This window comes from Pithys albifrons, chromosome 15, assembly GCF_047495875.1.
Source record: "Pithys albifrons albifrons isolate INPA30051 chromosome 15, PitAlb_v1, whole genome shotgun sequence".
Taxonomy (NCBI): Eukaryota; Metazoa; Chordata; class Aves; order Passeriformes; family Thamnophilidae; genus Pithys; species Pithys albifrons.
The window spans coordinates 18507386-18531168 of record NC_092472.1 but is presented as its reverse complement, the minus strand read 5'-3'; the positions used below and the strand labels follow the sequence as shown (position 1 = coordinate 18531168).

The window sequence follows — 23783 nt, the reverse complement described above, 5'->3', positions numbered from 1 at the left end:
AGATCCCCTCGGACCAGGCGCAGCACAGAACCGCTCGGCAGTCGCGACATTTCGGACCCCCGCGGTACCGTCGGCAGTGCCCGGGGCCGTCTGTGCCGTCGGGCCGGGCTGCTGGAGCTGCTCCTCGCCGGCCCGTCCCTGCCTGCTGCTTCTCGGGTTCCTTCTGCCGCTCCCGCTGCCGACACGTCCCGCCTGCAGACCGACAGCTCGCAGCTCCTCTCTGCGGTGATAATGTGCTTTTTTACCTTGCCCTTCGCTTCTCCCTACCCCTCTGTCTCCCCGCTGTCCCCTTCGTTTGGGTTCGCTGTTGGAATAAAGCGAGTTGCCTGTTGGAACTCCCAGCACGTGGCTGGCATTGCGTGCCCAGGTCTCGCTCCGGAGTAGCCGGGGAAAGAGCCGGGTTTGCCCTTCGAACAAACGGGCTGTTCATTCCCCACCTTTCCAGGAGCAAACCCAGCCCTGGGAGGTGCCATCCATGGTCGTGGGAATGTGGTGGGGCTGTTGGTGCTGAGCTGGGTGAGCAGCACAAGGAGTTGCAGCTCCTGCGAACGCCACGTGTGTGTCTGGCATCGCAGCCAAGTGGGCTTGTAGCACCAAGAGATAAGATTGCCCCAGGTCTTCCCAGAATTAGATGTGCTTTCCGGAGGGCTCTCTTTGAAAAGCAGCGTATCTTCCTTTTGGGTGGGTCTGTAATGGCCCGCTAAAGACCGCCAAGTGATTTGTTGTCACAGAAATGTTCCTTCTGCTCCTTTGGAGGAAAGTTCCGAGTCCAAGTTTGCTCTTGTTTACCAAGTGAGTTGTATCTCCTCCCTTTGCAGAGCGTTGTTCAACCGAACCTTTTCCATTTCCAAATAATTAGGAATGAACGTTGTTTTGAAGCCTGATTATAACTATTAGTGAAGTATATTGATGTTGGTAAACCTCTTAACTGATAGAGGAGCTAAACATTTGTGTTGTAGAGAAAAAATATGGATTAAGTCATTAAGCAAGTTAAAATCCATGTTTCTAAAACATGCTGTGTATGTTAATTAATGTTAAAAATTGGTATTTTTAAGACATAGTGGTGGGTATGGCTGGGGAAGAACCATATGGTGCCTCCTCCTTTGGAAGGAGCTCTGTCGTGGAATAATCAATAAACCCTCCATGATGTGCACCAGGAAATAATTAAACTTGACCTATTGACTTGTTGTTATGAGTAGTTTAGGATTAGCAGGGTGGGTTTTGTCTTTGGAACGCAATCCTTTTTTCCGAGTGTTTGGTTGTTGTGAAGTGCCTGATGGAGCAGAAATGATGGTGCCAAGAGCTGACCTTTGTTCAGGCTCTCTTCTCATTAGTGTTTACTGCCATTACCTAATTAGCAGATGCTGCAGCAGAAGCAGAGGGAGCTGGACAGTTGCTGCATTTCAGGAATGTATTTATGTAAAGCAAAACAAAAAAAAAGAAAACAACCCTCCCTGAACCTGCAGTTTGATAAATTGTCGTTACACAACAAAAATACTGTGCTCGAACAACCTGCAGCAGGAAATTGGAGTGTTGTCCCAGCTACAGGAGATAAAGCAATAGCAGTAATGATCTGTTTTGTGATTGAACTGGTGATGATTATTCCTGTTTTTAAAAAGCTGCAAGAACTGAAACTTCAGTTGCACATAATTCCTTTAGAATTTTGGGTTTGGGGAGAAAAAAATTTCCTGTATTTAGTGTAAGGAATAGAATTACAAAAGTAACTTTTTTCTTTTTCTTTATTTTTTTTCCCAATTGAAAATGATCCCATAGCAAAGTTGGTCTCACTTTGCTTTTCGGTTTATGGAGAAGTCCTGACATGGAACTTTTAGTTCATCTCGAAGTTGGAGCTGACTTTGAAAATGACATTTCTGTATCTTGTGAACTGAACTAACTTTGTTGTATTAGTGAAAGAAGTTCAACCATTCTTTTCATGTTTTGCAAATACACAAGACAGTCATGCCTGGATCACACGCTGTGTGGAAAAAGCAGGAAAGAAGGCATGGAAGTTTTATCTCTGAGTTCCTTACTCCAGATGTGTGAAAGTGCCAGTTTTCTGTGTGAAACTTGTGCTTCTCTGGTCTGGGTGAGAAAATTACAGTTGTCACTTGTGACTGCATAGCAATCATGTCATTTAAATATTTTTTTCTGCAGTTGGCTGTTGGCAAAGTCAAAACTGCTGGAAGCTGCTGTGCTCCTGTTAATTGGAATTCTTTATCCTAAGCAGATTGCACTGATTCCTTGGTTGGAATATTCTGAAGCCTCACTTAAGAGTTTCACAGAATCACAGAATGGTTTGGGTTGGAAGGGACCTTAAAGCTCACCCAGTGCCACCCCCTGCCATGGGCAGGGACACCTCCCACTGTCCCAGACTGCTCCAAGCCCTGTCCAGCCTGGCCTTGGACACTTCCAGGGATGGGGCAGCCACAGCTTCTCTGCCCAACCTGTGCCAGGGCCTGCCCACCCTCATTCTAAAGAAAACCTTCCTAATACCTACTCTGAACTTCCCCTCCTTAAGCTTTGTTTAGTCTAGCTTCAGTTTAGTCACTTAAGCTCTTTCCCTGGAAGTTCACATCTCCTGCAGAAGTTTTGGAGTCCTCCCCCAACATGTTTAAATGTTTTGGACAAAGTGGTGATGTTCCTGGATCTTTGCCTTCAAGGTGACCCTGTGAGTGCCTCAGATCTTGTGTGGCTGGAGTTTCACATGTACTTTCCCAAAGGAACCTCACTGAAAACAGATGGAGCTGACCCACTTTTTAAGGATTTGTCTCCACACTTGTCTTAACTTCCTTGTAATTCACACATTCATCCCTGCTTTCCTTAAGTAGTTCCTCAGTTATCTCACCTGCTGGTGGGTGTTAAAACGTGATCTGTGTTGGCAGCCTGCCTTTCTAACACAGCAGCTGCAGCTCCTGACCTGCCCCCCCAGCACTGCCCTGCTCATCCCAGAGGTGCTTTCACTGATGGGGACCTGGGATCGCTTCCCTCCTGCTCGGGGGCTGAGCAGACCCACCTCAGGGTTTCTGGTGGAGACAAACTCAACATGTGAAGTCAGATATTTTCATTTCCAGGTGCCACTACAGTCACAAGTGGAGTGATTTAAGGTTACTGGTCTGTAACACTCCTTTTTCTCCAGCAATGTCCAGCTCAGCTCTTTGCACTGGTAGCTCCAGCACCCCGAGATCTGCCTGCTGGTGCCTTCTCCAGAGGTGATTCCTCTGTCCTTGGGTGCCTGAAGGAAGTTTGTCTGCTGAAGTTGATGAGCTGCAGCACATCAGGTTGCTTTGGGCTGCTTTCCTTGGCTGCTGGATTGCACTGCCCATCATGCTGGGTGCATCTGTGGTTCTTCATACTCAGAGAAAGCCCATCATGATGATAAGCTCCTTGTGGAGAAAGAACATAAAGACAGAGGTTACAAATTAGGGCTCAGAAGAGGGTCTGTCCTCCCCTTTGGTGGGAGGATGAAGGGGTGATGTGAAGCTGAGGGAACTGCTGTTAAAAGTGCTACATGGAAAGAAGGATTTTGGAGTCATTGGCATTTATGCATATTTGTTTTTACAAGACCTGTTTAATGTTTAATTAAAATTTACTAATGTTTCCTTCCCAGAACTGAAATGTGTTGTGAGTAGTTTTGAGTATCTGCAAGTTATAATGATTTTACAAAAGAACATTCTTTATATTCAGATGTTACATAGTAGGCTGTGATGGGGGTCCTGAATAAATTAAAAAATTATGATATTGACATTATCTGGTTGGAATTTTTCACATAGTGATTTTCATCAATTTTTTTGTCTATTTTTTTAAAAAACATGCACCATTGCTAATTATTTCTGTTACTGAAAAAGTAAAATAGGCTGTTCATCTCTTTTTTTTTGTTTGCTTTTTTCCCATCCCACTCTAGTTTTGGCAAGCAGTCTGGAGGAAAGCGAGGATGTGAATGTATCATCCTGGAGCCTTCAGAAATGATTGTGGTAAGGCAGATTTTTTTCATATATATTTAAATCTATTGCTGGTTTCAGCAAATTCTTTCTCTTCTACAGCAGAAAGCTTATTGTAAAGTATTCTATAAAATTGCAGCAAAATTGCCTTGATTTCAATTATACCTATGGCTGCTCTCGTAGCAGCAGTGGCTCTATGTAAATTTAATCTAGATGGGTAAATGATGATGATGATTAGGTCATTCTTTCTAAAATTATGCTTACTTGAGTTTCAAAAGCCTTGCAGTCATGGCTGAGTTGAGCATTCCTGAGTCAGGCAGTGACAGACTTCTATCCTGGATATTTTATTTACACCCCCATCACCCATTTCATTGCTTTTATTGGCCATGCTGGGGAGGAGAAGCCTCCCTCCTCCAGCCTCTGCAGTGCCACATGGTGTGAAGGCTTGTGGGCAAGAGAAGAAACACGAGAGTGCTTAGCCAGGCTTGAAGGATGAGGCTTTCAGCTCAGTTGTCAGCACCCTTAATGTCCAGGATCCCTTGTCCCAGAACTTCTGGTGCTGCCAGGTGTGTGTGCAGTGTTGGTGCTGGAGGGGCCCAGCCCTCCCCGTGTTCCAGCAGCTGGAGGGTCAGGATGGCTGTTCCACAGTGCCCAGGAGTGCCTGGGGGAGCTCTTCAAGCTTTCCATCTTCTGTGCTGTTAATGGAGCTGGAACAAAACTGGCTGTTGTGCTGAGAAGCCACGTGTCTGTTAATCAGTCTCAGATCTCCAGACTGCTATTGATTCAGGTGCCTCACATCTCAATATGGTAACATCAAAACTGGTATTTGACAGTGTCCCTTTTTCACTATGTGAATATTCAGCTTCTCCAAGAGGTGTGTGTGTCTCAGTCCAGCACCAGCAGGGATGTCAGAGCTGTGCTGCCCCAGGCACACTTGCTGTCCTTGCTGCAGTGTCAGGCTGACTCTGCTGTGGGCTCTGATACCATCAGTAATGTGCTCTCTGCTGCAGCACAGACTTCAGGCTACAGCCTGCCATGGAGTGCAGGTGCAGAGTGCAAGAATTGCCTGTCTCCATCCTCGGGACTGAAACACTTTATCCCCAGTCTCTTCTCATAGCTGGAATTTTGGAGAGAGATTTATGCCTTGAGGGATGGCACAGGACTGTTTGGGTGACAAAACATGCAGCCATGTCATGGGAATGCCCCAGGCACTCTGGTTTGTCATTGCTGCTCTGCATTTTTACCTTTTAAATTGCTGCTGTTGAGGATTTGGTGTGTTGAGGTTTGCCCAGGAGCTGATGTGCTGAAGTTTTGCCCAGGATTTGGTGTGCAGAGTTTTTGTCCAGTTTTTGCCCAGCATTTGGTGTGCAGAGTTTTTGCCCAGCATTTGGTGTGCAGAGTTTTTGCCCAGGTTTTGGTGTGCAGAGTTTTTGCCCAGGACTTGATGTGCAGAGTTTTTGTCCAGTTTTTGCCCAGGTTTTGGTGTGCAGAGTTTTTGCCCAGGACTTGATGTGCACAGTTTTTGTCCAGTTTTTGCCCAGGATTTGGTGTGCAGAGTTTTTGCCCAGGACTTGATGTGCACAGTTTTTGTCCATTTTTTGCCCAGGATTTGGTGTGCTGAGTGTGCCTGAGTGCAGTGGGGTGAGCTGAGCCTTGGACCTCAGTGCTCCTGGCACTTGGTAGCACAGAATGACAAACTCACTCTCCCAGTCGTATCTATTACTAGATATTGGAAAGAAATCCCTCCCTGTGAGGGTGGGCAGGCACAGGTGCCCAGAGAAGCTGAGGCTGCCCCTTCCCTGGAAGTGTCCAAGGTTGGATAGGACTTGGAGCAGCCTGGGAAGTCGAGGGTGGCTGGTGCCTGACCTACTGCAAGTGCATTTGCAAGTTTACATGGAGTACATTCCATGGGCAAATTCTAATAGGAAATTCTTGAGAAATACCTACATCCTTCTTTGGGCATGCCACTATTGTTGTAAAAAAGAAGGTAAATACAGGAAAATGCAAATAGAAGAGGAGCTTCTGTGTAGTGTGTGGCACCAGAGGGAAACGGGCTCTTCTAAAATACTTTATGAAGAAAATAGTGTTGTGTGTGTAACTTGAGCAGCTGCAGCTCTGCTGAGTGTTGCAGAGGAACTCAGCACCACAGGAGCTGGGGAAGCCCAGCACTGGCCATGTCAGGGAGCTCAGACACTGCCGGCTGTCCTGGAGACAAACGTGCAGCCCAGACAGCAGTTCCCTGGATTTTAAATCTCTTGAATTGCCTGTAATTGTAGTTAAATGGCACTAAGAGTACAGAGACACTTAAAAGTATCTTACATTCTTTTCTGGAAATTCAGCATATTTTTCCTGTAGGGAAATCAGAGAATTACAAGTGCAGAATTGTTTCTTCCTTATTTTTATGTTCATGTTTTACAGGTAAATGTAGCTAAAGGTGCTATGAACTGTATTTTCTGGGCACTTCAAACAGGGTGAGAAGAAAGCCCTGGTGTGGTGGTGTGCACCTTGCTAATGATCTGCACTGACACAAGGTGTACTTGAGTTTCATTTCCCTGATTAACTCTTATTAATTGATCTTAATTCTTTTATTTTCTCTCGTTTCTAATTTGCAACACAATAACGAGGTTTAATACATAATGAATATTTATCTTCAAGCACAATAATTAGTTGGCTCCTTTAATGGATTTGAAGAACACTGTCATTCCCTGCTGGTGACTGATTTTATTTCAAATTTTTTTCCCCCCTCTCCTATAATTTTAGAATGTAAATCAGTTCTGTAGTGGGAATCCCCTGGGAACTGACCCATTTGAAAGGCCATAAAGTGTGGTCAGCTTAAGTTAATGAGGATAACAGATAGTGTGTGAATGGGCATTGTAACTCATGTTTTTGGAGGCTGAGCAATCTATTGAATTAATAATGGGCCCATTTATCACTTAAGAAAATGGCCTGGAATTGCAGCACATCTCTGTGTACTGAAGTGTCCTTTCTGTTGTTCCTTCCTGCTTTATTTTCTTCTTCAGATCTGAGTGTAAGATTTTAGAAGAGCAGCGTGATATGTAGAGGTGAAAGATACTTCATTGCTGGCTTGGGCTGCAGAGGGAAACTGGAGACAGTCCTGTGGTCCTTCTTGATTTTTGTGGGAGCATCCTCTGGAAAAGGAGGGACAGGGGGGACCTTCTTCTTCTCTCCAACCCCCTGACAGGGTGGGGGAGCCAGGGAGGGTTGGGATCCCAGGGAACAGGGCACAGGAGGAGAGCAAACAGCCTCAGGTTATGCCAGGAAAGGTTTAGATTGGATATTTGGGAAATTTTTTACATGGGAAGGGTTGTCAGGCCCTGGCACAGCTGCCTGGGGAGGGGTGGGGGGGTGTCACCTTTCCTGGAGGGATTTAACAGACAAACAGATGTGGCACTTGGGGACATGGGTTAGTGGTGGGCTTGGCATTGCTGGGGGAAGGGCTGAACTTGATGATCTGAGAGGCCTTTTCCAGGCTTGACAATTCAATATTGAAAATGAAATGAGGAGAGGCAGTGGCAGTGTCTCCATCTGCCCTGGAAGGCTGATTGCCCCCAGTCCTGCTGGCCCTGTGGTGGCCCAGGGAAGTTCCCTCCCTGAATTCCTCTGGTTCATCCTGCTGGGTGGGTGTGAGGAGGGTGAGCCCTCCCTGTCAGCAGAAGTTTGTCATTTTAACCAGTTAGAATCAGGCTGAGTGAGGTCTGTCCTGTCCTACCAACAGCTGCTCCTGCAGCATCACCACCCTGCTGGACCCCCCGTGCCCAGGGTGTGCTGGTGGTGCCCACCCAGGAGCTCTGGGGCGTGGAGGTCTCACCTGGTGTCTCCTTTTCATGTTGTTCAGTCACCAGCACTGCACCAACTGAAGGAAGCAGGTGGTCTCAGTGTCTCCATTTCCAGCACTTGTTTGTTTAGCCTTGGTGCTAACAAATAATTTATTTATGCTCACTTCTTAGTTTTCAGTTAGAATTATGGAAGAAAAGTAATTTCTGCTTTCACTGGGTGTTTTACTTTAGTCTGTTTAGTTTGGGACTTGCTAATAGTAAAGTCATCAGTTTTGGAAGAGTCTTTGTCCAGCCACCTCAGCAGTCTCTGAGATCCAGGTGAGTCTGTTCTGTTAGAAAACCCACTGCTTGTTTCAGTTTCTGTGATCTGGTAAGACTGAATGCAGAGAAAAAATGATAATAATGCATTTATTGAAAGAGCTCACAAACTAAAATTTAAAATTAAAAAAGCACAATTTTTGGTTATTTAATAACTGTGCAACCCAACTTCCTGACTCCTGGAAACCCTCTGTATAATGAGAGTGACTTTGCTGCTAACCAGAAATGTGTATTTTATGCTAGATGAAGAACAGCTTCTATATCAAGCATCTTACTACATTTTTTGAAGATGCTTAATGGGCTGATCAAAAGGATTTTTTAATTTCTTTTTGTGTTCCTGCTTGCATGCCTTGTGTTTTCCCTCCCTTGTACCCCTGGCTGGCAGCAGTGCTGCTTCTGGGTGTCTCTGGTCCCTGTGCTGTGTGTCACCTTTTCTGCTGAAAAGTGTGGTTGCCTCTTGCTGGGAGAACTCAGCTTTTCTGTTTTTGGCAGTACTGTGGTGTGAGCCTCACTCTTCTCTTGTATCTTTATGCTGTTAATGTATGTTTTTCTCTGTGGAATCAGAAATAACCTGCAAGCCCAGCCCAGCTGTTTGCATCTTCCTCTGACCTCAGACAAACTGAGCTGTTTGGAAAAAATGATGTGGAAAGTAGATGTGATCTTGCTTTTGTGATGGTTTAGGTAGTTTGGTTACTTTCCTCTTCCTGTCTGTTAAGTCTGTCTGGGTTTCATTCCTTTATACCTTTTGAATTGTAATATAATTTACCCAAGTATATGAAGTGCAGGCTGGGTAAGGCCACACAGAGGTTCTTCTCCTGTTCCAGTAGTAAAGTCTTAATGTTTAAGATTTTCAAGTGAAATTTGCAGACAGAAAAGAATAAAAAAAGCTACTGAGTACAGTAAAAACCTCTATATAGTAAACACATTGTAGAGGAGCTTCTTGCCCACTGCACTATTTGCATGAACGTCTGCTCTGCTTCCTGCTGGGAGATATTTTTCCAAAACATCAAAAGGAAATGGGAAAGGATGAGACTGCTTTTTATAGAAAAAAAACTGTAACTGGGGAGATAAAAGGTTTCAAGTTGGCTTTTACTAACGAGATAAATTTACCTGATTTTTAATGTTTAGTCACAAATAATATTTAACATTAAGATATGAATCAAGTTCCAGTTAATTCTTCGTAGTTTGCTGGAAGTGATTAGAAGGCAGGAGGTGAAGTAGCTATTTATAAAAACCTGGAGTATTTAAAGTTGTTTAGCTGTGACTGGTCCTAGAGAAATAAGTTACACTTTTTAAAAATTGCACTGATAAAAAGGGGATGTAATTCAGTCTCTTTGCCAAATTGTAAATACAAAAAAGAAATGGTGACTTTGTGTTGAAGATGTGCTTGAAATCTGGAGTATTTAAAGTTGTTTAGCTGTGACTGGTCCTAGAGAAATAAGTTACCCTTTTAAAAATGACACTGATAAAAAGGGGATGTAATTCAGTCTCTTTGCCAAATTGTAAATACACAAAGAAATGGTGACTTTGTGTTGAAGATGTGCTTGAAACCAGCGGTGTGTGCAGGTTGTGTGCAGGTTCCTGCTGATGAGTGACATTTTTCAGAGGATACGTGGGCCTTTTTGACTTTTTTTTGAAAGAAGCAGTTTCCTGGAAGGAAGCTGTGGCCTCTGGTGGTGCATTGTCATGAGCAGAGCTGGGAGTGCTGCGGGTGCTGCAAACGCTGCCCCGCCGGCTCTGCCTGCCCTGCCCCAAACTGGCTCCTTCCATGAGCTTCCCGCGGCTCCACCGGCTCTCGGCGCTATGGAAGAACTGGATGTTTAACCAGGAACCCGATCGTGTGTTCCAGGTGGAGAACTCCAAGGACAACGAGGAGAGCATCCTGCAGAGGGAGGTGCCCGCGCGGCAGTCCCGGCGCAGGTACCGCAGGATCAACCAGCGGGGCGAGCGCCAGACCATCACGGACCATGTGGACTCCAGCAGCTACGTGTCGGTGAGTCTGCCCATCCTGGGCTGCAGTGCCTGCCTGGCATTCCCTTCTACTGGCGTTCCCTTTTACTGGCGTTCCCTTCTACTGGCGTTCCCTTCTACTGGCATTCCCTTTCACTGGCATTCCCTTTCACTGGCATTCCCTTTCACTGGCGTTCTCTTCTACTGGCGTTCTCTTCTACTGGCGTTCCCTTTTACTGGCATTCCCTTTCACTGGCGTTCTCTTCTACTGGCATTCCCTTTCACTGGCATTCCCTTTCACTGGCATTCCCTTTCACTGGCGTTCTCTTCTACTGGCAAAAACTGGTGAAGTGGAACAGTCCGTGCATGTCATTTTGGAGGTCACTGTTGGGGAGCAGTGCAGTGGTTTGGGTTTGAACACCATGGAAGTGAAGTTCAGGCACCAGCTGGAAGGTGTTGGGTTTTTCTGGTTCAGGGATCTTCAGTTGAGCACTATAAATAGACCTTAATATGCTCACTGGACAGAGAAATGGTCATTCTTGGGTTTTGTTGGTTTTACGTGGAGTTGTTTTGGTGAGATGTAGGAATTGCTGGATTTCCTTTCTTTCCTTAGTAAATTGGAGCTGTGATTTAGAATTGAATTAATCACAAATGCAGTTCAATACAGCATTAACTCTGTTGTACTTGGTCATGTTTACTTGCTTAAAAATAGTACAGTGGTAGTTCAGACATCAAAAGGAGTAACAGCAGCTCATTTGCTGCAGCACAGACCAAGCTCTGCACCGTGTGAAGTCTTGTACCACTGAATCAGGGCTACAAGGCTTATCTAAAGGTTTCTCTCTGCCATTCTTCACATGCAACTTCCTGTCTGGTAGCAAGATACACATCTGATGTAGACAAATTATTTAATTGAAAATAATTGTTCTGGCTACTTTGGTTTACTTTGCAAATCAGAGGTTAAAACCAGGACTAATGTTGAAGTACAAACCTTGAGCAGTCTTTGTGCACAGAAAAGAGAAAACAAATTCAGTTTCTCCCCTTTCCCCCATCTTCCTTTTCATCTCCCCAAAAGACACAAAGCCTCTCTCAGTTGATGCACTTCAAAATATGTGATATGTGCTCCAGATAGGAGTTTATAACTTGTATAAACTGCTGGTTTTCCTGTGTGTTGGTGGCTCTTGGCTCGCAGGTGGTGGGTTTAGGTCTTGCACAGCATTAATGTGTCTGTGACAGGAAGAGAATGTGCTGCTTGAAGTTTAACATCCTCTGCCATCTCATTTCTAGAGCTGTCACATGTGTTGGATTTTATCATTAGTGAGCCACTGGATTAGTTATTGAAGAAATGAGGTGTTGGACCCTCACTCTCTGGGCAGGCCTGCATAAGGCTTTATTAGGAGTGGAATTCTGGTCTGTGTGTGACAGAATCCATCTCTGTCTCTTTGGTTTTGTGACAGTGAATAAGCACACAGATAATAATTCCCAGATTTCAGTGCTGAGAGCAGGAGAATCCCCAGGAAGAGCTGATGCTGCCTGTGGTGCCTGCCTGGAGGGTGCGTGAGAAGGGGCTTGGCCTCTTTGGTCTGAGCAAGAGCAACTCACCCAGCTCAGGAATGATTTCAGAGGTTACCAGTTACTGCTGCAAGGACTCGGTGTGGGATGTTGTCATTAGTCAACAAATCATGTCCTCATTAGGATTTTTCTTCTTGGAGATTTATTTTCCTTCGGATTGGATCATTGCCTTGTTACCAGTGCTAGGAGGGAGCAGCTCTGTGCTTGCACCCACAGTGGCTTGTTGCAAACCTGGTGGCTTCCTCAGATTTCTGAATATGTCTGTGTTATGTATATATAGCTATATATCTATATATGTATATCTACCTCAGCATTCGATGGAAATCAAACAGCACATTCCTAAATCTGCTTTAATGTCAGTTAATTAGGAATATATAAGAAGAGTCCTGTTAATGCTGCTGAATGTTCTCCTGGATGAGTGAGTGCTAAGTGGCAAGGAGTAAACAACCACCTCTCCCCTAGCAAATCTGCAAGCTGTTGGGTTTTCAGCTATCTCAGTTGAAATACCAGTCCTTGCTGTGTAGACTGTAAGCTCCTAATTGGGAAGTGCCATAATCACAGTACTCAGGGTAGCAAAAAGTGATCTGTAACTCAACAGATGACTCAGAATAAAAATGTGATAACCAAGCTGCCTGTAAATAAAAAATGGGTGCCTATAATTTCCCATATTCTGTTATAAACTGGTAAAATAATGAGTTCTTCTGAGGTGTGGTTACTTCTGTTTGTTCTGTTCCTGGGTTTGATTCCTACCTGTTTGTGCCAACGTGGCTGTTGGTTTCCAGTGGTCTTGTAAAAACAGGTTTCATGGTGTAACCCTTGATGTAGCCCAGGAGAGAATGGCAGGATCATAGAATGGTTTGAGTTGGAAGGGACCTTAAAGATCATCTTGTTCCCAGCCCTGCCATAGGCAGGGAACCAGGATAAGGAAGAGGGTTTTTGAGTGAAACTTCCATTTGACAGGAACTTGCAGTAACATGAGAGAACTGGTTACAAATCTGCAGCAGATTTCCTGTCTGCTGTGCTGCTGGTGAGTGAGCCCAGGGTTGTGTTTCCCTCTCAGCCTGGTGCTGGGTGCTCTGTGGCAGATGCTGAGTGCAGCCTGGGGGAGCTTCTGGGAGCTCAGTGTGCTCAGGGAGGGCTCAGAGCTTTCCAGCCTCTGGGAGGGCTCAGTTGGGCTCCTGTGGTTGGTGTTGGAGTGCTCAGGGTGGCACCATCTCAGTTCTTACAAGCCTCATCTCTCACACACAGGTGGTTTTCTGCTTTCTGAAGAAAACTCAGCTCCTGTAGGTACTGAAATTCAGTATTGCCTTAACCCAGCTCAGAATATTTCCTTAAACAGCAGATTTCTTGTGTTTGCTTTTAAGGGGAATTATCCATGCAATCTCCATTAACTCCTTAGAATGTAAATCTCTGCACATTAAATATACTGTGATTATATTTATGATTAAGGTTAATCTGTGTTTTATAAAACATTCCCTGTTGGGTTGTGACATGAGTTTACACCTTCTTCTCACATGGAGCTCCCTGCTTGTTAGTGCTGGGACTGGTTCTGTGGAAAGACCCGATTGGCTGTGAAACCAAAATTTGTATGCTGGTACTTTAAATAATATTTTAAATAATTGTTACATCCTTGAAGCTCTTTCCTTTTATGCCTCTTAATTAAGTAAGAGAGTTCTGGTGCTTAGTTTACTTATATTTCTTGAGGATGGTTGACATTCAAATTATTGTGGGTATCTTAAATTTCTTTTTTTTGCCCCCTTCTGTTGATTGAACTGATGTTAAGCTGGGACCATCTGATTGGCTTCTCTGGTGAAGGAGTTGCCATTTTAGCTTCCTTTGCTCAATTTTGGTAGTTCACAGAGCAGTGTTGTTTCACAGGAGCACTGGTTGTCTGCAGAGGAAGTATTTAAGTTGGTTTGGTTTTTGTTGTTGGGCTGGTTTTTTGCCTTCCAAGTGCAAGGCAGTGAACACATGCTGACAATGTTCTCTCTTCTCCCTCAAAATGAACAGGTTTGTTTTGCTGTTTGTATCTTCAGAGTGCACAGGGCTGTGAATTTGTTCTTGCAGCCCCTGGAGGGGAGGGCTGGGTGGGCTCTCCACTCCCAGGGTGCTCTGTAGCTGTGCTGAGGTTCTGCTGGCACTGGGATGTTTTCCCTTCTGCAGCACAGCAAGCCAGGCAGATCCAAGGATAAATGTGTATTTGGCAAAACACTCAGTATTTTTTCAGGATCCCAGCAGTGCTGCCTGTGCAGGAGGTGGTGTCAGTGGGTCACATGTGAGGCCAGGCCACGGTGACACCCCGAGCTGTGTCTGCCTGGGGCAGGTCTGAGCATCCCCAAAACTGCATCCCAGCCCTTCATCCCTGGGCCTTTCTGGCCTTCTGCATTTGAGCCCCTTGATAACTCTGCATCTCACACATCACCCCTGCAGGGATGTCCTGACTGGGGGAACAGTGAGGCTGGACACATTTGGCAAAAGCTCTTGCTCCAAAAGAATGGATTGGGAAGAAATGTGCCTTTGGTGTTAATTAGCCTGCCCTTGCTTCAGATCTGGTTTGTTGGCTTGATTGCATTGTGGTGATGAGCATCCAGGAGCTGGGGGCATCACAACCCAGATAAACACTGAGTCATTTCTATTCTTAGTCTAGTTCTCAACCCAATCAATAATGCAACTGTATTTTTTAATTACAAAAGAAGAAGGAAGTTGTGATCATCTCTGTCCAAGCTGTGTCCCAAACTTTTGTGCCCATGCAGCAAGGCTTACAAAACTGCAGCCAGACTGACAGCAGGTGACCTTTCTGTGACTTCAGTGGTAGTTTTGGTGCTTTATAAAAATTCAGTTGCTATTTTGACCTTGCATCAAGTAATAGGAAAGTAGATGCTTCAAGGATTTATTCTCACAGTGGAAAAATAAGATCTGAGATACCAAGTTCTGCATTTCTGTTTCATGCAGAGTTCAAAACCAAACAGGGTTAACAACTTGATACAAATTTCTATGTGACTCTCCAACCTGTAAACTCTAATCTTTTTCTTTCATTTGAGTAATATTTTTCTAAGCCATGGTGGTGGTCAGTAATCTGAGACTGTGGACTCCTCATCCTTGGAAGTGTCCCAGGCCAGGTTGGATGGGGCTTGGAGCAACCTGGGATGGGGCTTGGAGCACCCTGGGCTGGTGGGAGGTGTCCCTGCCCATGGCAGGGGGTTGGAATGAGGTGATGTTTAAGGTCTCTTCCAACCCAAACCATTCTATAGTTCTATACATTTATTCCCCACATATATTTTGTCAGTTCTCTGTGATTTTTTTTTTAAATGAAGATTATTTGTATCTCTAAAAATAGTGTCTGTGTGATGTAATGCCTATTTCTGTGGAGTTGTGACAACACACTGAATATTTTTATTTGTCTTTATTATAGAACATTGGTATCAAACTTTAATAGTAATCCCCCTTCTCAAGAGATGCAAGGTGGTTTATTATTTTTTTTAATTCCTGTAAGAGGATGATGAGGTTTAAAAGATTTATTATAATACTGCGTTTTATGGACAGTATCTTAGTATTTGCATCGTGTAAAAATTGTCCTGGAGCCCTGTAGGAGCATTTATCTTCAGAGAGTCTGTCACTGCTGACTGCTTGAGTGGCAAGTTTCTTGTTCTTTGATCATTACTTAATGTAATCCTGTCAGAGGCTGGAGGGAGCGTGGGGGATCTCACAACTGGAGGGAATTAAGTCACATTTCAATATACTGGATCAAACCCATTAGGTGCTTTACCATTACTAATCCTTTCCTTTTTAAATGCTATAAAACACTGTGGGTCTTTTATAATCTATTTTTAACTAGCAGGTAAATTTGCTGAAATGGTGCCTTTTATTGATCTGAACCAACTAGGACTGACTTAAGGCACGTCTCCTTTTGCTAAACCTGGACACAGCAGCTCTGGCTTCTGTTTGTTTGGAGTATCAGTAAGTTTGAAGGAGGCTGGGGCTGGTCTGTGAGTGGCTGAAATCTCTACTTCTTGAGCTGGAGGGTGGTTCTCTTTGCAGCTCATTGCTCTGTACTGTTTATGTCCACATTTCCTGTTTTTGACACTTCTAAAAAACGTCTGACAGAATTTTAACTTCATTGACAGGCTGAAAGAATTGAGGCTGTTCATCCTGGAGAGGAAACCTGAGAGAACTTTCCAGAGCCTAAAGGGGCTCCAGGAGAGCTGGAGAGGGACTTTGGGGACAGGATAAGGGGGAATGGCTTCAAACTGCCAGAGGGCAGGGCTAGATGAGATATTGGGAAGGAATTCCTGGCTGTGAGGGGGGGCAGGCCCTGGCACAGGTGCCCAGAGAAGCTGTGGCTGCCCCAGCCCTGGGAGTGTCTAAGGGCAGGTTGGATGGGGCTTGGAGCAGCCTGGGCTGGTGGACGGTGTCCCTGACCATGGCAGAGTGGTTGGACTGAGATGGTCTTAAAGGTCTCTTCCGACCCAAACCACTCTGGGATTATGTGAATCAAAAGAAAATTCAGGTCTTGGTGGAATCTGTGGGTCTTGCAGGGCATTTAGAGGATACTGAAATTAATGCTGTGGATACCTGTCTGGAGGTGGTGTGTGATGGATGCCAGGAGATAATAATGCAGGTTCCTCCTTCTGATACTCCTTTTGCAAGAGGAGGATTTTCTCTGGGCTCCATCTCTGGTTTTACATGGCCATGGTGTGACCCCAGCACCTGCATTAATTAGCCAGACCCCCTGTGCAGGACAGAACCCCCAGGGACCCCACGTGTGCTGGCCCTGTTTGCAGGAACTCCTGCCCCTCTCAGGGCTGTTCCTGCCCCTGTGGTCGCACGGGAGCCGCGTCGGCAGCGCTTTGGCTTCCCGGGGCCCCGTGGTTGGCGGCATCCGGCACGTCTGCGGCGCCAGGAGGGGCACGGGCACGGAACCCCAACCTGCTGGAGGGAAAATTACTGCTGGGCTGGGCTTGGTGGCTGGGAGGGAAGGCTTAAGCAGCTCTGGGATGGCCAGGTGTTTGCTGTTTCCCAGGCAGACAGCTGGGAAGGGTCTGGAGCTCAGGTCTGAGGAGCAGCTGAGAGTGGGCTCAGCCTGGACCAAAGGATGCTCAGGGGGTGACCTTCTCTATAGCTACCTGAGGAGTTCATAGCCAGGTGAGAGGTGGTCTCTTGTCCCAGGTGATGGGATGAGAGGAAATAGCCTCAGATTGCACTAAGGCAAGTTTAGATTGGATATTGGGGAAAACTTCTACATAGAAAGAGTTGTCAAGCATTGGAACAGACTGACCAGGGCAGTGGAGGAGTCACCATCCCTGGAAGTGTTAAAAAGAACATGGATGTGGCACTGGAGGACATGGTTTAATGAACGTGGTGGTGGTGTTTGGTTGACAGTTGAACTTGATGATCTTAAAGGTCTTTTACAGCATTAATGAGTCTCTGATTCTGCTGCTTCGGTGGCGGAGCTGGGAACAACCTCTGGCAGGGTCCTGCTGGCACCCAGCATGGGGACCCCTGCCTGGCATCCTGAGCTCAGCCTGGCCTGCTGAGCTGCCCTCGGGCTCTGCCCTCTGCCTCTGTAAGCAGGGGGAGAATTGCCAAATGCACCTTTGCTCATGTTTTATTTTACATATTGATTTTGTCTGCTCCTTTTGTCAGCACTGTTGCTGTCAAGGGCTCCTTGAGAACCTGCCTCTGGTTATAGTGGTCCTTAGCAAAGCACCAATCCTCAAAGTGTGCTGAGCATTACAAAGCTTCCTAGGAATTTCCATAGACCACTGGTGCTTCCCAGTCCAATTAATGAGTGTCTGGAGTTTCCAGCGAGCAATGACTTGAATGGGCTGCATGTAAAATATGAAAATACTTCATGAAAATATTGCCCTTTGGTAAAAATCAGTGTATTTCAGATGAAAAGTTTATTTTTTTTAAATTAATCATAATGCACCATGTCAACCCCAGTTTATCATAATGAGAACTGGTTTTCACAAGTTGCATTCAGGAGTTTCCCTGAAGATTTTACAGCCTTGACAAGCAGGTTATATATAAAGTGAGTTACAGGAATCACCTCAGTTTGGAGGGGACATGTGCAGCTGTGCAACAGCATGTCAGTGATGCACAGGTGAAACTACATCACACTGAAACTAGGGAGGATTTATTTTAAGCAAGCACCTGTATTTACTGAAATCTGGCTGTAGGGCACAGCACATGGGAGAGAGCCTGTGGGGGTGGGTGATGCCACTGTGTTGGGATGTGGCATCATTCTGCTGCAGGACTGATGGGCAGACATTGTCCTGCCCTGCCAGGCTGTGGCTTCGGTAGGAACAAGGTACTGAGTGGCTTTTAGGGAGAGCTCAACTGGGAGGTTGCTCATACAGCTGATTACCCATCTCTTCTGCTCTTCAAGACCAGGTTGGATGGGGCTTAGAGCAACCTGGTCTAGTGGAAGGTGTCCCTGCCCTTGGCCAGAGGGTTGGATAAAGATGAGCTTTAGGGTCCCTCCCAGCCTGCTCTATGATTCTTGCCTCACAGACTTTTTCTTAAAACCTTTCTTCATCTCCAGTAAGGTGAGCACCAAGTTTTACAGCTGCTCTGCCCACGCTTTGGGGTGATGATGGGCCCCCTGACCCCGGTATTGTCCTGCAGCAGCTTTGTGTTTTCCTCACTTTGCTCAGCTGAGCTGCAGAACTGCACCTGTTTGTGATAATGCAAGAAAAACTTGTGGGTATTTTTACATTTCCTACTTGCAGTCCAAACACATCAGTGTTTTTCCAACTGAGCACTCTTCACCAGGAAGCCTGGAAGTGTTTGGAAGCAGATCCTGAGCACAGTCTGTCCTTTGCAGGGAAACCACATGGCACCATTAACTGGGATCAAACTGGAGAGCTGCTCAGACCTTGACCTGGGCTGGGGCTGGCAGTGCTGTGGGAGGGATGTGCTGTTGTGCCAGCTTGTGGCAGAGAAACCTTTCAAAACTTCAAAATACTTTGCAAATTACCACCACAAAAAGTAAAAATTCAAGTTGTTATTACTGTGCTCTCCACACAATAACCAGTTACCTGTTTCTTTTTCCTCCTTTTACCACATAGACAGGTTAACTGAGTTCCTTGGAAAATGCCTGAGAAAATACTTCATGTAGCATGTTCAGAGAGTTAATCTCTGTTTTGATGGACCCTGAGGGGTTGGGTGGTGGTTCCAAAGCCATTAATTCTTTATAAGCAGCCTCTTATGCAAATGAGAATGTTGTGTGAGGGTTCTGCCCAGTGCTCTTTACCTGCCTGGTATCACTGGGGGGTGATGGTGAGAGCAGAGTGCTCTGCACTGGGAGATGTGTTGGGGTCTTTCTTGTGTTTGAGTTGCAGTTCTTTGTCAGATCCTTGTTATTGACACCATTGTTTCAGTCTCTTGAAGTGACATATTGGGTGGCTCCTTGCAGAAGGCAGGCAGGGTAGTCCAGCAGCAGGAGAGGGGAGGGTGCATGGAGCTGCTTTTTATTTCCTGCCTTCCATCTGGGCTGTTTCTGTCCAATATGCTCTGCTCAAGTGGAGCAGCCTGGTTGTATTCTCAGGCCAACTCAACCTTTCATTTAGGTTTAGGTTTCTCCTGCCTTAGAGAGAAGTACTCACTTGAAGGGTTATTTTGTGTGTCAGCTTTGTAAGGGTGTAAGTTGGAGTTGTTGGGTTGAATGTCACATAATGCTGAAGGACTTCTTGAGAGGGCTGTGGTGGTGTCTTCAGCCTTGTGATCAAGGTAAAATGGATTTCTGCTTTAGAATATGGAAATTCACATCAGCTCAGACGTGTTCTTTGTAATCCTCATGGACCAACTTAGAGACTGGGAATATCCTGAGTGATTTTCAATAAAAGTCACCATCAGAAAATGTCAACCCATAATGCAAGCATTTGGATGCCCTGTTTTCCTTGGAAAAACTTGGCATGGAAACGCTGCCTGCATGAGAGAATAGCTAGAAGAGTATCTTTGGTTTTGGCGTAGAACTGATTGCTATCTAATGACATTTAGCAGCATTTGTAGTTTTATATTTGGTATGTGGCATCCTTCTTAATAGAGATGTGTTTGTCAGATAAAATACTTGACTAAAAACCATCACTGAATCTGAATTCCTCATTGACCCTTACTTGGCTCTTGCAGTCAGAGTTGCATTCTGTCACTGAGTAGTAACAGGTTTTGTTCTTACGTGGTAAAGTTTTAGTTTGGGCTAAAGTAGCCACAATGCCTCTATTGTCTCTATCATTTTGGTCTTGTTTCCTCTGAAGTTTGGTTAGCAGTTGTGGTTTGTCATCGTGTAGTGCAGGTATGGCATCTGCCTCTGTCGTTTTTATCTGTTAAAAGATCAGTTTCTCACACTGGGTGAGAATAGCTGGGTTTTTCCTGCTGTTCTGCCCTCAGTGGAGGGAGGCACCTGAAATGCTGCTGGGAAAAATTTCTTGGACCATGCTCAGTTTGCCGTTTTTAAAGGTAGTGAGGGCTGGATTGTAGTAGAATATGAGAAAGTTTGGGAATCACTGCACTGTGATGCTCCATCTGATGAGGGAAGCCCTGCAGAGGTGCTTGAGGTCTGCACTGTGCTCCCTCAGCAAGGCTGAGCTGAGGATCCAGATTTCAGGATCTGGAGACCCTGAGTGCTTTACCCACCCCTTTATTCCCTGTTCACTCTGATACTGAGCTCAGGCTGTGCTGAGTCTGGCTGGCTGGTCCCAGCCTGACCCCAGGCAAGTCTGTCAGGGGAGGACTCCTTCAGACCCAGGGGAGGACTCTTTCCAGACCCAGGGGAGGACTCTTTCCAGACCCAGGGGAGGACTCTTTCCAGACCCAGGGGAGGACTCTTTCCAGACCCAGGGGAGGCCTCTTTCCAGACCCAGGGGAGGATTCCTTCCAGACACAGGGTGGGATTCCTTCCAGACACAGGACTATTCCTGGGAAAGAAGTGTTCAGGAGGTGCCTGAGCTGGTACTCATGTCTCATGTGCTCTTCAACCTGGATGTGCTGCCCACTGATCAGGGTGGACTGTTCAAAGTAACCCTTACTTAGAAATTTTGGAATTTAGTAGAAGAAGTCAGATCTCTCTCCACTTCCCTCTTGCAGGCTTCCAGTTTGGTGTTCATTCTCAAGAAAAAAAGACAGTAGTATTGGAAGTGTCATTTTAATGATTTTTTTAACCTCGTCTGTGGACTTAATGTGTTACTCTCAAGGTCATTTAATGAGAGGCCTTTTTCTTGTGAGAGGTGTGCTGGTACCTTATGTTCGAAGAGTCTTAATCTCTTTGGTTTAACTTGAGATGCCATTTTAATAAATGAGGGAAGAAAAAGTGGTATTTTGTATTGGCTCCCATATCAACTTCTGGGGGATGAGAAAATAAACACCTTGGTGGGCTTTGCCCTTTCCAGGCTCCACCTGGCTCCCAGGCTGGTGGCAGGTGAGGAAATCACGGCCAGATCTGTTCAGTTTGGGCTGTGATGTCAGGTTTGAGACTAGATTGAGGTTATGTTTAGTGAGCAAAATTCTGAATATGTGGGGGAAATTTGGCTGTTGGATATTAAGAGATTTTGTCCTTTCAGTGTCTCTGGGTGGGCTCAGTCCCCCAGCCTGACCCTTCCTGGGGTTGGCATCCCCACGTTTTCATCACCAGGGATTTTGGGTTGCACACCTCCCAGCCTTCCCCAGCCCTTGCTGAAATGAGATGTCAGGGAAGGAAGGGAGGAGCGTGGTATGAATCGTCTCTGCTCAGAGCGTGGAAAGGAACTTCATTTGTCTGAGCGTGTGGCAGAGGGGCATCCCCTTCCCCCCCAGTGCCAGTCCCTGCTTGCCATGCGGCTCATGCTCTGCCCACTCTGCGGTGTGTGCGCCAGACAGAGCTGCAGGGGAGCTGCAATCCACACACACGCTTAGGAAAGGATTAGAGACCGTATCAATCTGAATCGCTGCAAATGGGAGATGACCTTTCCCTGCTTAACGCAGCGGCTGAAAAAAGATGGTCGGGGTGGTGCGAAAGCGCTGGAGAGATTCAGTGCATGGTGCCTTTTTATTGTTCTGCCGTGTTGCTGCTGCTATATTTAGCAGCTTACATCACTTCAGGGATGATGACAGTCTCTCTGCCCTCCCTCTCCTGCTCTCCCCCCTCTCCCTCGCTCCTTCCCTGAGGATGGATCGTGTTTTCATACTATTTAGGAGTCCTACAGATCTTTGGGTAGGATTTTTCTGCAGCCTGTTGGTAAGAGCTGCCATGGAAAGGGATGCACGTCAGGATGCGATGGCACCATGGAATGTCACCCTGAAGGGGAACGGGAGCCCGTGGTGCTGCTTTTCCTGTCTGCTCTTCCTAAAAGGGTCAGGAATGGGGAGGGGGGTGGTGTTGTATTTTTTTTCTTTTTACCCTGAGAAGCCCCAGTGTGGAGCTGACCCTGCCACGACAGTACAATGAATCATTTATGGTGTTTAAGTTCAGTGGTGGGGAGAGCTGGGAGCAGCGTGGCAGTGACACCAAATGCAGCGAGCTGTGCCAGCCTGGCAGGGGCTGCAGCTGGCTCTGCCTCCTGCACCCCTCACTCCCCATCGCCTGCCTGGCTGAGCACATGGAAAGCACTCAAATCTATGGAAATAACCTCTCGATGCAGGTGCCCTTAATGCTGACATATTTCTGCATTATGCTGCTGTGTTCGGCGTTTCCCACTCACAAAATTCTATTAAAATGAATTATTTTAGCCTGAACCATCTTTGCCCGAGTGTGTGCAGTGACAGATTTCTTCCCGGGCAGCTGATCCCCTTCCCCAGCCCCCAGCATGGGCTTGGAGTCGGGATGGAGCTGCTGGGAAAGTGGGGTGACAGGTGAGGGTGTCTGCCCGTGGGTGAGTGAGCACTGCGGGGCCAGCGAGGTAGGAACAGGCAGGGACAGCATGGCAGGGATGGCGTGGCAGAGCAGACAGTGTGCAGGGGGAGCTCAGCGTGGCAGGGGGAGCTCAGTGTGGCAGGGACAATGTGGCAGGGGGACAGACAGTGTGCAGGGGTTCAGCGTGGCAGGGGACAGACAGTGTGGCAGGGACAATGGCAGGGAAATGCATCAGCAGCCGCCTCGCTCTGAGGACAAAAGGACAAGTCCTTCAGCCCAGCCTGCAGAGCCAGGCTCTTGGCTTGGTGACATGCTGGTGGCTCCTGCCTGTCAGACAGGGCCATGATGCCTTTGAGACTGTCACATCCTCCCCACTGGTGCTGCACAAAGGGCTTTGCCTCCCCTGGTGGGTCAGGGGACGGTCCTGCTGCTCGTGGGGCACCTTGTGCGGGGCTGGGGGTGCTCCCCAGCTGTGCAGCACCTGCATCTGTGCTGTCCTCACACAGAGAAGGCTCCAATCCTGCCTGACTGGACGTGTGTTTAAATTAGCATTTAAATTATGAAAGGCCTTGCTATCCTTTTAAAAACATCCCATTTTTCAGTGACTTACTCTTCCTAGACAATTAGAATGTGTGCATTTGGGTTAGCAGGAGGATTTGGGGAACATTATGGGAGGATAAAGGGAATGATGCAGAGAAATGCATGGAGTGGTATTTCAGCAAGGAGATAAATCAGTGTTGAGGAACAAAGACCACCTTTAATTCAGAGATTGGAGGCTGCTTTTTCCCTAAGATTCCCTGAAAACTTGGATTCTGGCTTAGGATGTTCCTGGCCATTTTCTGTCTGGTTCTGCTCAGTGCTGCAGCCCTTCCCAAGTATTCTGATTGCCATCACTACAGAGCCTTGGTGTCAGATCTTTTTTCATCTCAGACTTGCTCTAGTTTCGAGATTTGTCATTAAACAGACGATGTATAAAAACACAGCCTTGTGCTGCAGCGAGCTGGGGCTGCAGAGGGGGATGTGTTAAAGAAAGAAAGGCAGGGCTGGCAGCGGAGGGGAGTGGGGGATGCCCCCAGAGCTGGGGTGGGTGGAAGTAGGTCAGGTTTCCCCCCGCCCGGGGCTGGGTGGGCAGGGCAGCGCCGCAGCCCCGCGGGACCCCCTGCCCGCCCATTGGCGGGGCCGCCACGGGGATGATGTCATCGGCACTTCAAGGCAAAACTGGGAGGAAATAGAATTTTGTTCCCATTATTGAGCTGGTGTTTACAGGGGCTGGAAAATACGGTGCCCGTGCCCAAAGCCGCCCTGGGTTGGGGTCGCTGCACAGTGTGGTGGGAGGGGGCACAGGGGGCTCCTTGGGCTGGGGGGGTTCTTTTCTCCCTGATAGAA

At 46.7% G+C, this 23783-nt stretch overlaps 1 protein-coding gene across 8 annotated transcripts in view; it reads left to right on the top strand.

Moving 5' to 3' along the window:
- RAPGEF6 (Rap guanine nucleotide exchange factor 6) overlaps nt 1–23783 on the top strand; it is a 124109-nt gene that overhangs the window by 30877 nt on the left and 69449 nt on the right. For all 8 annotated transcript variants that reach the window (XM_071569896.1, XM_071569900.1, XM_071569893.1 and 5 more), the window contains exons 5-6: nt 3902–3971; nt 9903–10046. In XM_071569896.1, coding sequence (XP_071425997.1) covers nt 3902–3971; nt 9903–10046 — 214 coding nt within the window. The remainder of the gene's footprint in view (nt 1–3901; nt 3972–9902; nt 10047–23783) is intronic.